The sequence below is a fragment of the Tachysurus fulvidraco genome, chromosome 14 (assembly GCF_022655615.1).
Source record: "Tachysurus fulvidraco isolate hzauxx_2018 chromosome 14, HZAU_PFXX_2.0, whole genome shotgun sequence".
NCBI lineage: Eukaryota > Metazoa > Chordata > Actinopteri > Siluriformes > Bagridae > Tachysurus > Tachysurus fulvidraco.
This window is the reverse complement of record NC_062531.1, coordinates 1,882,748-1,896,902: the sequence shown is the minus strand read 5'-3', so window position 1 is coordinate 1,896,902 and position 14,155 is coordinate 1,882,748. Positions and strand designations below refer to the sequence as shown.

The following is a 14,155-nucleotide window of genomic DNA, read 5'->3' as shown; positions in this document are numbered from 1 at the left end:
ACTTTGTCCGGTGTAAGGTCCTAAAGGAGCTGGTCAAGTTTGGTGTAAATCGCTCGAAAACTTGCCGAGTTATAACCTCCAAAATTTATAATGGAAGTCTATGGGGGAAAAAAGTCACTTTGAGCTTCCGTACCGGGAATTCTGGAATTCCGATCGCTTATAAAATCATAGCACACCTCTCCTCAATGAGCCGGTCGATCTGACACCTCGTTCATGTGTCTAGGACAAAAGCTGCGGGACAAGTTACGCACCGAAGTTCTGTCCGGCACAAGAACAAGAATGTTGCTTTTCAAGCACCATTAATAAGAAGAACTTGGTTCGCTTCTACAAGAGTGAGAAAAGGAACATTTAATAAGAGCGTGAGTGCTCGATCAGGGACATGGGCTCCCCCATCTCATTCTTGGAGAATGAGCAAAGAAGATCTTTTGTACACATTCCAGGATCTTATAGAGGCAATGCGACAGCTATCCCATGGCTGGTCCCCTGGAACTGATGAAGTGCCCACTAAGTTTTAACAACATTAAAGACTTCCCACAGGCTGGTGCCCAACGTTCTGTCCCTGCTTCTAAAGGAAGGTGATTAAGGACTCCTCAAAAATTGGAGACCACAATCATTGCTGTGTTCAGACTATAACGTTGTCAGGCCTCACTGGTTCAGGATGAACAGACATTACGTGTCTTTTGTATAAAGTCGCTTTTTAATTAGAGATGTAATTGATTTTTATCAGCAAAATAATTCTAATCTTGTTATTTGATCGTGTTGATGATCATGTGGGGCCTGGTGGCTTAGTGGTTAGCACGTTCGCCTCACACCTCCAGGGTTGGAGGTTCGATTCCCACCTCCGCCTTGTGTGTGTGGAGTTTGCATGTTCTCCCCGTGCCTCGGGGGTTTCCTCCGGGTACTCCGGTTTCCTCCCCCGGTCCAAAGACATGCATGGTAGGTTGATTGGCATCTCTGGAAAATTGTCCGTAGTGTGTGAGTGTGTGTGTGAGTGAATGAGAGTGTGTGTGCCCTGTGATGGGTTGGCACTCCATCCAGGGTGTATCCTGCCTCGATGCCCGATGACGCCTGAGATAGGCACAGGCTCCCCGTGACCCGAGAAGTTCGGATAAGCGGTAGAAGATGAATGAATGATGATCATGTGTATCTTTTTAATGTTTTAAAGAACTTTGGGTTTGGTGACCAATTTGTTTTTTTATGTTCAATTGTTGTATTCTAAAGCTTTGGATGCTAAAGGATGTTCAATTTCTGGACAAGTATATAGTGTTGCTACGGAACTACTGTTGTGTCTAATAAGGAGGGACCTCAGTGGAGCTCTTATTTCAGGCATGGATACTAGGGTTAGAGTGTCTTTAGCAGCCTACGCTGATAACATCACAACTTATATTACAGGTCAAAATGACATTACAGCCTTAACAAAAGCATCATCAGCAAGGGTGAAGTGGGGAAAACCTGAAGGGTTGATTATTGGCCAGTGGGCGGGAACAGGACCACCAAAGTGTTGGGAGGAAATAATGGAAAATATCTACAACGGAAAACTCTGTTACCTCAGTCTTCATACAGAGGGAGAGTTCCGGTGGTAAACAACCCGGCTGTTTCTACCCTCTGTTATAGAACTATAGTCATAGAGCCACCTGAGGAACTAATCTGCAGGATGCAAAGGACAACAGTGGACTTCCTTTGGAGTGGAGAGCACTGGATTCACTGCAGCATCATTCACTCTTTCTGTACAGGAAGGAGGACAAGGTTTGGTGGAACTTTTCAGGATACGAACAGTACAGTAAATGTACAGTAAAGATTTGAATTGCAAGAGTGATTCTGTAAAGGCAGCTGATCTCGGCTTGGGTGGATGTCTCTTTAAATTGAGACTGCGGAGGTTAGTCTGTTTAAAACCGAGTACAAAGAGAAGTCCATGAACCAGGACAGTGGGTTTTAGAATAAACACTCTTCTTGAACCCATGATCCACACCATGCCTGCAGAGAAATGGTGTGGTGACCAGCATGTAAACCAGCATGGAGACCGGCGGAGGCCCATAAACAGGTGACAGGCCTAATGCCTTACATCAGAGCTGGTGGAGGAGATTTTATACATATTGTCAAGCGTCTACAGGGATTACGTTGGAAGGGTACACGTGCCGGACATGAGAAGGGAGAAGGAGTTCTCGATAATCAAAGTTTCTTCGGTTATAAATGACGAGCAAGAAGGCAATGCAACCAACAAAGCAATATACTGTATTACCTCACAGTCCAACTGAGGAATCAGGACTCGTTTAGAAGTCAAGAAACCTGCCTCATGTAGAACAGCCGATCTGCAGTGAAGGATGATTCACTGGACAATGTGTACAGACCGACACGTGGCACCTGAACACAGCAGTGGGTGTGGAGTGTAGGTTTGGTGGAATGACTGAAGATCTAGAGCATATGTCAGAAACAGTATTTATTGGAGGAGTGAAGTACTGATTTTTAAATCTCTCTTTCTGTCTGTCTGTCTGTCTCTCTCTCTGTCTCTCTCTCTCTCTCTCTCTGTCTCTCTCTCTCTCTCTCTCTCTCTCTGTCTCTCTCTCTCTCTGACTCTCTCTCTCTCTCTCTGTCTCTCTCTCTGTCTCTGTCTCTCTGTCTCTCCCTCTCTCTCTGTCTCTCCCTCTCTCTCTGTCCCTCTCTCTCTCTCTCTCTCTCTCTCTCTGTCTCTCTGTCTCTGTCTCTCTCTCTCTCTGTCTCTGTCTCTCCGTCTCTCTCTCTGTCTCTCTGTCTCTCCCTCACTCTCTCTGTCTCTCTCTCTCTGTCTCTCCCTCTCTCTCTCTCTCCCTCTCTCAGCTCAAATCGAGGTGATCCCCTGTAAGATATGTGGGGACAAATCATCAGGGATCCATTATGGAGTGATCACATGTGAAGGATGTAAGGTAAGGACATAAAATGTAATGTGTGTATATATACAGTATATATTTCCACCTCCATCATAAAAATTGAATTAAATGTATTTCTTTTAGTGAATAATAAATTTCACTGCCAAGTACTAGTACATTTTCATTATTCTCTCTCTCTCTCTCTCTCTCTCTCTCTCTCTCTCTCTCTCTCTCTCTCTCTCTCTAATACTTTAACAGATTTTTATCACATTCCATTATAACATATAAAGGTCAAGTGTGTCCCAAATCCATTAATTACTTAATTATTTTCTACATGATGGTGATGAGCCCACAATTCTATTTAATTCATAATCCAAATTCTAAAAATTTTTTCCCCTGCAGGGTTTTTTCCGGCGGAGTCAGCAGAATAACACCGTGTACTCGTGTTCTCGGCAGAAGAATTGTGTTATCGATCGGACGAACAGAAACCGGTGTCAGCACTGCCGGCTACAGAAATGCCTGGCGTTCGGCATGAGCCGTGACGGTGAGACCGTTAAGAAGTCTCGACTGGATCTTTGTGTGTCTTTTAAAACGTCTTAAACGTGACTTATGGGACAACCTGTGGACATAAATGATTATTGTGTTTAGTGCGTCCCGTATCACACACGATGCGATGTATCACGCATGATATTTAACACTATACACTATGTACTTGAGAATCTATGACTTTAGTTGAACAGAACATCATTGACTAAAAGACATCCCCCCCCACCCCTCTCTTTTAGCTGTGAAGTTTGGCCGCATGTCTAAAAAGCAGCGGGACAGCCTGTACGCTGAGGTGCAGAAACATCAGCAGGGTCAGGAGTGCGTCAGCAGCGGCATGTCGTCTGGTGGAGCGGGGGAGGAACCCGGGGAGAACAGCCCTGATGGACACCCGCGAACCTGCAGCCGCAGCTCCAGCACGGCCCTCAGCGACCTCGACGACCTCGGAGGCTTGCTGTTTGACCTGCCCCTGACCTCGGAGGACGAGTATAGCGGCCTCGAGCCACAGGGCAACAACAGGACCGGTGGAGAAGGGAGCAGCGGAAGGAGCAACTCGTCCTCTCACAGCTCCACAGAGTCAAAACACAATCACCAGCTCCTTCATTCGCACTCGCCGCTCAACGAGGGGTTCTCGCTGCTCGAGACAGGTCAGTCTCACTTACTGCTTCCTGTGAAGCCTACGATCTCCTTACTCTCGTGTCATTATCCAGAGAACTCGCAAAGTGTAACCTCCTCTGACCTGAAGATGTCAGAAAACATAACAGCTTTATCACTGACTCTTATAATACAGAAAAATGATCGTGGCTCATTTCAGGTCTTTAACCTATCTCAGTGTTGTGTAGCCGCACTTAACGCCTCTCTACAAACATGAATTTAGGCTGATTTATGGAGAAAAAAATTAATTAGATGTGAGAATTCTTTACCTCACATTATTACGGTAAATTTCTGATGATGTTGGTGTTATAGCCACGTCACATTCGTCACTCTACAATATCTTACTATTTGGTTCATACTTGGTTTGTTTCTCTGTTGGCTTAATTGTAGAATAATGTGTTATTGTATATTCTTCTGTGTGTGTGTGTGTGTGTGTGTGTTTGCAGAACGCATCGCTCAGAGTGTGGTGAAGTCACATGTAGAGACGGGTCAGTACAGTACAGAGGAACTGAAACGGCTTGCACGGAACCTGTACACAGCCGAGGAGACTCGCACCTACCAGAACAAAGTACTTATCCACTAAAACCTCAAATAATTTCAGCAGATCATTCACTCTTACCGCAGTGTGTGTGACGTGTGTGAAATGGACACGATTAACTCACACACCGTGTTGGTTCCTGTACAGCCGACGGAGGTGATGTGGCAGCAGTGTGTGGTGCATCTCACTAACGCCATCCAGTACGTGGTGGAGTTCGCCAAGCGCATCTCCGGCTTCATGGAGTTGTGCCAGAACGACCAGATCATCCTGCTCAAAGCAGGTCATAACACACACACACACACACACACACACACACAGTCACTCTCACACACACACAGAGTCACTTACAGTACACACACAGTCACTCTCACACACACACACAGAGTCACTTACAGTACACACACAGTCACTCGCGCACACTCCCACACACAAACATACACACTCACACACAGTCACTCACTCACACACACAGTCACTCACTCACACACACAGTCACTCACTCACACACACAGTCACTCACTCACACACACAGTCACTCACTCACACACACAGCCACTCGCTCACATTCACACACTCACACACACACACTCACACACACAGTCACTCACTCACACACACACACACACACACACACACACACACACACACACACACACACAGAGTCACTCACTAACACTCACACACAGTAACCCGCTCACACACAGCCACTCACTTATACACCCACACACAGTCACTCACACACAGTCACTCACACAGACACTCACTCACACACGGTTACTTACACACACATACACAGTTACTCACACAGTCACTCACACACACAGTCACTCGCTTACACTCCCACACACACAGTCACTCACTCACTCACTCACTCACTCACTCACTCACACACACACACACACACACACACACACACACACACACACACACACACACACACACACACATATACAGTAGCATTACCTTTCATTTGAGAATGCAGGAGAGGAAAGCAGCAGACATTTGTAATTTCAATTCGTTTGTATATCGTAGGTGTAGTAAAAGTGTAATAGAATGTTTTTTTCCAGAGAATCAGGGGCTTCCTTTGGAAACAAAACTTGCTCCACGTTTCTCTGGAAATGTTTTGCACTAAGCTTAACGTTTACTGTCTGTCCTGAAGTATGCTACACTTTCACCGTCACTTCATGGATCGTTCTTCAGAGTGAATCCTGTACAGTTTTTAGTTGCCTTTCTTGTTCGTCTGTGTGTATCGTGTGTTCTTTTCTTTACTCCACATTCACACTGAAATATAAACCGAAGAACGCTGACGTGAGTTTTGGATCTGATTTCGAGTGTTGTTTATGTCTCCACAGGATGTCTGAGCGTGCTGCTGATTCAGATGTGTCGAGCTTACGACCCAGCGAACCACACGCTGCTCTTCGACGGGAAGTTCGCAAGCGTCCAGCTCTTTAAAGCTCTCGGTACGTCGCGTGGTCGTTATGCAATGTTTACGTTTTCACAAGGTGTGATTCAGGAACGCTGGCACAGACGCCAGCTGGCATGAAGTTTCCGCTAACAACTTAATTGTGTTGTTTTTCTCTTTCAAGATCTTCTCAAAACCTGAATATCCTGTAGGCTCAGATACTGTATAATTAAAATAACTTGCATCGCTGCCACTGGGTGCATATTAATTAGTTTTAATTATTGTACTTGATTAAAGTGTCAAATCTGGCATGATCGAAGATTTCTGCAGCTGATTGACTTTGTTAATGTTGGTGTTGATGGTGTCGATGATGCTGATCGGGCTTTTTTTTCAGCAGCCAACCATGAGCTAGAGCTCAAGAGCTGCTGTGTGCTGGATGATAGGAACACGTTTTTGTTTTCTAAGCGCTTTCTAAGTGATTTTTTCCTTCTCCCTCTTCACCCTGTAGGCTGTGATGACCTGGTGAACGCTGTATTTGAACTTGCTAAATCCATGAGCCGCCTGCAGCTGTCAGAAGAAGAAATGGCTCTGTTCAGCGCCGCTATCCTGTTCTCCCCAGGTCTTACATCATGATCATTTCAATCCAATTTTCAGAATTTCATTTCTACTTGATGCACAAAATTGACACTACCTGCATGCTATTGTTATTAGGGATGTATCAATAAAGATACCGATATCGGGAAAATGAATCAAACCAATCAAACCAAGCAATCAATCCTTTTCTAAAAAGCAATCAGGTCTTATAGCACTGGCTATATGCCTAAAACTCTCGGTTAACAAAACCATAATTTAAAAAAACCTGACCTTGATCAGCTGTCCAACTATAGGCCAGTATCAGACCTCCCCTTTATCTCCACAACCCTAGACAAGGTCATAGCCCAGCAGTTATGCTCAGACCTACATAGGAATAATATTCCTATGAAATGTATCAGTCGGGATTTAGGCCTCATCATAGCATAGAGACAGCATTGGTTAAAGTGGTAAATGTCTCTCTCTCTCTACTAGAGATAAGTGGAATATTAAATGCTGCACAGAATGCACTGAAAAACCATAACAAAGTAAATTATTCTCACCAACTGCTGCCTCAGTGTATATGTCTAAATGTATATGGATGAGATTGCAGGTGACCTTGACCATGACTATGACCTAGAGATTAACTTTGTTTAACACTAGTGACTTTATCAAGCTCGTTGACGTATAAGACGAGGTCGGACGGACGGTTTGCACGAGTTAAATGTTTTCTGAATGCGTGTGTGTTATTGTTACAGATCGGCCCTGGCTTACAGACAGACAGCAGGTTCAGAGGTTGCAGGAGAAAGTATACCAGGCGCTGCAGCGCTGTCTGAGCAGAGAGGGCGCCAATGAGCACAAACTCAACAAGGTGCGAATATCTACCATTTTAACCATCACACTAGTGTACACTTATAGTATAGAACTAAAGATTTCCAAGGTTATGAGGGAAAAAAATCGTATTCATTTTTATCTTTAGATGCTGGCTAAGCTTCCTGTGATAAAGTCCATCTGCAACCTCCACATCGACAAGCTGGAGTTTTTCCGTCTGCTCCACCCGGAAACAGCCTGCAGCTTCCCCCCACTGTATCGGGAGGTGTTCGGGAGTGAGAGCTTCTTACCTGACTCCACCAAGGGCTAGAGTATGCTAGAGCATCACTCAGACTGGTGGTGGAGAGACTGCGAGAAAGACAGAGACCAAGAGGGGGTGAGAAAGATGTAGGGATGAAACAAAAGACTGGTAGATGTGAAGCATCGTGAACAGACCAGCAGCTCACTGACAATCCTGCACACAACACTCTCAGAATCCCACTCTCTTTTTTTCTGTGAGCTCTTTCCTTCACAGGTGATCGACGGTGCGGCCTGAGCGAAATAACCAAAGGGGCATTTAAGGGAGTGCGGTGCTGATCGTTGATGTAGGATTGTTTTAACTGACAAGTAAAAACACCAGAATGAAAATGCTCAGGTGGACGGATACTTTGGTGCTGGAATATTGGGGCTAATTTGAGTTCACCTACATCCATGATAAATTCAGTTGACGTATGATACTATGCAGAACTTATAGCTATATATCTGTCAGAATGATTGGTTCAGTTAAGCTAGTCGAGTTTCATCAAAACTGTCCCTTAAAATGTTATACTTTTTGTATCAGATTCATATGAATATAAGCTCGGTGCAGAAAACCAGACGTTTTTGGGCTAAAGTCGCTTTTAGTTGGTGACGGACAGAATTGACGTCAACAGCTAAGCGACTCAACTGACACTGGCATACTATCCTGTTGCCATGTTTACTTTACCATGGTACATGATCATGCTGGTATCTGCAAGAAAACTGATTTTTTTTTAAAATATATATATATATCAGGATCGCTAATCACATTAAACCAACAAAATTTAATCCTAGAATTTTTTTTTAGATCGCGTTCACCGACGGATAGCTAGCTGATGAACGATTAAATTTTAGCATGATGCAAAATAATTCTGTGTATTTTATGTTACAAACTTCACCACTCACTTTTAGAAGAATGTAAAATTCAGATTTCCGTCTGCTAAATGCAGCAAAAGATCCCGGCTGGAAAGTTTTGGCACTTTTTCTTTTCTATTCCGTTTGGACACTTTCTTTCCTTCTACAGCAGAGGAGAACAGTTGGCATCGTATGGAACGAATGTAGGTCAAGAGCTTAAATCTCTTAGTGACAGACTTACTTTGTTGGACTCAACCCAAACTTTTTTCGTCGATTTTTCTGAATGTAGTTGAAAAGTAGCGTAGCCTCGATGGACGAGACGGAATGTATTCATTTAGTTTCTTATCCTCTGCATTTTAATGATGCTAATCTGCTGATACAACACATGCATGTGAACGAGGCTGCGTACATATTGGTTGAGCTTTTTTTTCTGACCTTTATATCTTTAGTATTATTAATTTAAATTTAAGGAAAAAAAACACCTTTGTTCCATTTGTTTTTTTTTTTTCTGGAAATATGACTCTAGAACGAAACGTGTACTTTTTTTGATAATTTGATATTTTGATTTAGACTTTTCTGTAATTAGAATAGATGTGTGTGTATAAAGCATTTGAAATTAGAATATATATTTATATATTAAGTATATATTGTACAGATACATGCAGAATGAACTATTTAACAAAACAGTGATGTGTGATGCACAGTACTGTGTTTTCCAGACTATAGTATCGTTATCGTCTATAGGGTTTTTGCATTAGCCTTTTGTTTATGGTATTCATTATGCTCAAGAAAAGCAAACGTGTAATATGAGTTTTTAATAAATCTAAAATGAGTTTTTATTCCCATTTATAAAATACTCGCTTTTTACTTCTTTCAATAGAACTATAAAAAAATGTTCAGGTAGACGGGAATCGTCTAAAGTGTAATATTTTAGTCAAAGATATATTCAGAGAACCAATTATCAACGATTTAAAAAATTTTAAATTCACTTTATTATAAATCATATTTTAGTAAAATATATGCAATTCCAGGTGTTATTTTTTTATTTGAATAGATTTGGTTGAGGCTCTAGCTAACTCATGTTACACAGCTAACAATGCAGCAACGCTACATTTAGTGAGACTCAAGTTTTTACATTCAAGTTAAATATCATAGGTTCACCAAAACTATTTACATAACATGAATTACACGGGTTTTTTTTTTATTTCAAATTTAGAATTAGATGCACTTTTGCCGTATTCAACAAAATTTAAGAACACCATGGCAGACACTAGGGGGCGAACTCAGACCTTTGTATGTGAGATGGCAGATTTACAAATATTAATCAGACACAAGGGGAAACAATACAGTTACTACACTGAAAATTATGGAGCAAGGAAAAGTTACAATTTAGAAATGGTTTAAATTAAAACAATTGCAACAACAGAGTGAGGTATATACTGATTTTTTTCTCTTTAAGCAGACCAAGTTTAGGAATGTGTCTTATAGTCTGGAAAATACAGAGGTATGATTAATAATAATAATAATAATAATGATAATAAACATTCTGACTCAAACTGACCAGACGCTGCTGTTTTTATGCAGATGAATAGCACTTATAGATTTTACACCTCGAAAAATGAGGAAAGTTTGTACACTCTCGTAACCTCAGGCTTGGTGATATTCAGGTTTATGCTCTCTCTCTCTCTCTCTCTCTCTCTCTCTCTCTCTCTCTCTCTCCCTCACACACACTCACAGACTGCTGTTCTCTCAACCCAGTTGATTTTGTCCTTGTCTCTTATCCCTTTAAGTGACCCAAGTCATTTAACACACTCTGAGTGTATCTAACACAAACCGATGAATGAACATTTTGCACACACCGCATTTTACTATGCACCAGGGTCGGACATGACGCGAAACCGAACTGATATGCCGGTCGAACAGAGACGTATCAGCCTAAATATAAGCTGCTTATTCTTTAATAAGTAAGGCCATCCTTAAAAATATTCTTGTTTGCCGTAACCCGACCGACCTGTAAATTTAGGACCGACTCAATTTTTTATTTTTATTTTTTTGCTTCAAGTCCGACACCGACTTGACGTTTGTAAATTTGCGTTAAGACCGACCTTTTTTTTTTTTTTTTTACTCTTCAAACAACTAATACAAAAGCAATACAATAATATTAACGGGTTCGGGCACCATAATACATCTAACAAATTCATTAAAACAGTTTGACACCGTTTTAACTTCTGGAAAAACTGTGTCCAGCATCAAAATAAGGTTTGCAATGATGCGCCCGAAGGCACGGGTTGAAGACCCAGTCAGTGACGTCACGATATGCTAATTTGTTTAAAGTCATACCTACGTAATTACATTGAAACTTGAAAAAAAAATATATAGACCTACCTACCCGACCTTTTTTTTTTTTACTGTTACTGCAAACCAAAATATTTTTAAGGATGGCCTAATGTTGTATTTTAAAACTTATTACACATGCACAACTGCAGGTGGCACTACAGTGAAGCTAAAGAGCCCAATTCAACCTGTTGACTCACTCACTCACTCATTTTCTACCGCTTATCCGAACTTCTCGGGTCACGGGGAGCCTGTGCCTATCTCAGGCGTCATCGGGCATCAAGGCAGGATACACCCTGGACGGAGTGCCTGTTAACTGCTTAAAGATAAAATGTTACAGACTGAGTCTCCAGGTCTTACCATTTAAAGAATTATATTTTAAAACAAACAAAAATTCAATGATAAACTTTATCCGAGTTCTCAGAAATTGTATATTAAAAAAAATACAGAAAAGATTTGGTCTTTAAAATAAGGGAGAGATGAAATAAGACACTATTCAAGCCACATGTTTAACCTTTTAAAATCTGTTTGTGAATTTTTTTTGTAAACATTTAAAAACAATTTTACTACATGAGGATCGTTGTGTGCCGTCACTTTTTGTCTGTTATACAACCACATCTTGAAGTGACTCGTTACACAAATCAAATACACATATCTCTCTCTCTCTCTCTCTCTCTCTCTCTCTCTCTCTCAAAAGCGATTTAAGAATGTTTTCCTCGTCTGGGTGGTTGGCACTTGCTCCATATCTGGTGTTTTTTTGCACTGTTTAAATAGTGGTCCTTTCAACCTGTAGTTACTGGATTCCTTGAGGTTTTTAGGGGAAAAAATAAATTAAAAAAATATGGTTATAAAACAGTTCTCTGGGTGTTTAAGACGGTGTCGATAACTGGACTGTACAATAGATATGATGTTGATTCATTCAAGCAGGGGACAGTTAACAGGATCATTTGGCTAAAAATGAAAAGATTCTCTGTAAAATGAAGGAAAATGTCTTGCTACTTCATACACACACACACACACACACACACACACACACACACACACACACACACACACACACAGACCCTCAGGGAGTTATCTGGGCTCTTGGTCCTACTGTATATCAACATCGACACCTGTAACCCTCCAGATGTTCTCGAACCTTCATCACTGTGTGCTAGTAACTGCTGTCCTGAATGTTAAGATTTCACACAGAAGTGTCACTTTTTTCTGAATTAAATAGGATCTTGTATAGATATAAATTATATATTAAAACATATAAAGATGGATTCTAGTTTTTGAATTTTGTTTTTCTCTTTTTTTGTGATTTCTCATGGCTGTCTTTTTTCCTGCAGTGTTTCTTTACTCACCCGTTTAGCGTCATCAGTGTTCACGCAAACTGTACTTATATTTTTTAATAGAGTGTTTTTACAAACAAAAGAATCTGACTCATGATCCTTCTGTTTTCTTTATTTCTGGGGTAATTGTTTGAACAGAATTACATAGATTTTAATAAATATAATTTATGACATGGATGCAAGTATTAAAAAAGACAAATGTAGAAATTCTGATGTAGAATTGTAGTTTGGGGATAAAATATATGTGGATTAAAAGTGGAATAAAGGGCTCTTTACATACCGTAGTGGTGTGTTTTATTATTATTATTTTATGATCATTTTCATTTTTATCACTGCAGAGCCCTACATTTTGAATAAAATGTAGAAAAACAAAAATTGAATAAAATATTTAAGAACTGTAATTACCGATACAGTATTTTCATGTAAAGAATCTTTTTTTAAAGAACCTTATTATAAACGAATGTTACGGTTCTTAAAATGTGAAGCGAGATTTGCCTCCCTGTGGTCAATGTGTGAACTGCAGTGATCAGGCTCTCAGTATAAATATACATTTTGCTCAGTAGTTGACAGTAGTGTAATTTCTGAACAATATGCAATGGAGAGAGTGGGAAAGAAGTAAAGAAGCGAGTGCAGGAAGGTTGGAATGGGTGGAGAAAGGCGGCAGGAGTTCTGTGTGATAGGAAAATAGCAGCGAGAATCAAGGGGAAGGTGTACAGGACAGTGGTGAGACCGGTCATGCTGTATGGTTTAGAGACAGTGTCACTGACAAAGAGACAGGAGTCAGAGCTAGAGGTAGCCGAGCTGAAGATGTTGAGGTTCTCTTTGGGAGTGACAAGATTGGACAGGATTAGGAACGAGTACATCAGAGGGACAGCTCATGTTGGACGTTTGGGGGACAAAGTTAGGGAGGCCAGATTAAGATGGTTTGGACATGTTCAGAGGAGGGAGAGTGAGTATATCAGTAGGAGAATGTTGGACATGGAGCTGCCAGACAGGAGGCAAAGAGGAGGTATATGGATGTAATTAATGAGGATATGAAGCTAGTGGGTGCAAGTGTTGAGGTGCAGAAGATAGGATAGGTGGAGAGAGATGATTCGCTGTGGCAACCCCTGAAGGGAGAAGCTGAAAGAAGAAGAAGAAGAAGAAGAAGAAGAAGAAGAAGATGCAACAGTAGGAATAACACTTCTGAATCTGTGATATGATAAAACATGGATATATAGGTAAATTTTTAGCATAGTCAGTGTTAAAAAGACTGACTATATATGTGTGTTTATATACACAGTTAAATATCTGTTTAATTAACCTGTGTCTTTTTAAAAATCTATTTTTACTTGTTAAACAACACATTTTGTTAATATAAAACATTTAGTAGTCTTTTTAGTAGAATTTTTTCAATTTTTGTTCAGCTCTTAAATAAATGTTCTCACAATGTTTTTGCTCAGTAAATCATCCGGTGAGAAAAAGTGCATGTAAACTTCTTCATTATTTTGTATCATCTGCACATAATGCTATGATTCTTCTGCACATAATGCTATGATGTCACTTCTTTTGTAAAATTATGTTGTTGTTTTTTTCTTCTTGGACAAACCAAACCATCAGTTTGTCAATACTTGTAATTTTTGTACTAAAGTGAATATGTTGATGAACTCGTAAAGCACGACCCACATGCACGTTATAGCTTATATGCATTTAGTGAAGCCCACAGACCTCACTGAAAAAATTAAAGCTAACAGAGAGGTGAACACGTGAAATGAGGGAAAAATGCATAAACAAAAGGAATTGAGTCATTTAAACAATCAGGAGCCAAGATTTATGAATTTACACAAAACATAGCAATATTCCACACTAACTGGATATTCATGAACGTTTTACGGAGTACTTTTGTGAGTTCCTCTGGATGACAGCATCAGCTACGTGGTGTGAATGTAAATGTTACACTCCTACGACAGACTTACGTTATTCGTAAGTCAGT

At 40.7% G+C, this 14,155-nt stretch overlaps 1 protein-coding gene across 1 annotated transcript in view; it reads left to right on the top strand.

Annotated features, from left to right (window-relative positions):
• Positions 1-10,072, top strand: part of rorca (RAR-related orphan receptor C a) — a 20,882-nt gene extending 10,810 nt beyond the window's left edge. The window contains exons 2-10 of the mRNA XM_027154096.2: positions 2,815-2,900; positions 3,246-3,387; positions 3,629-4,033; positions 4,487-4,608; positions 4,726-4,858; positions 5,931-6,038; positions 6,489-6,599; positions 7,309-7,421; positions 7,530-10,072. Of these exons, the coding sequence (XP_027009897.2) occupies positions 2,815-2,900; positions 3,246-3,387; positions 3,629-4,033; positions 4,487-4,608; positions 4,726-4,858; positions 5,931-6,038; positions 6,489-6,599; positions 7,309-7,421; positions 7,530-7,691 (1,382 nt within the window). The 3' untranslated portion in view covers positions 7,692-10,072. The remainder of the gene's footprint in view (positions 1-2,814; positions 2,901-3,245; positions 3,388-3,628; positions 4,034-4,486; positions 4,609-4,725; positions 4,859-5,930; positions 6,039-6,488; positions 6,600-7,308; positions 7,422-7,529) is intronic.
• Positions 10,073-14,155: the final 4,083 nt, after the last annotated feature.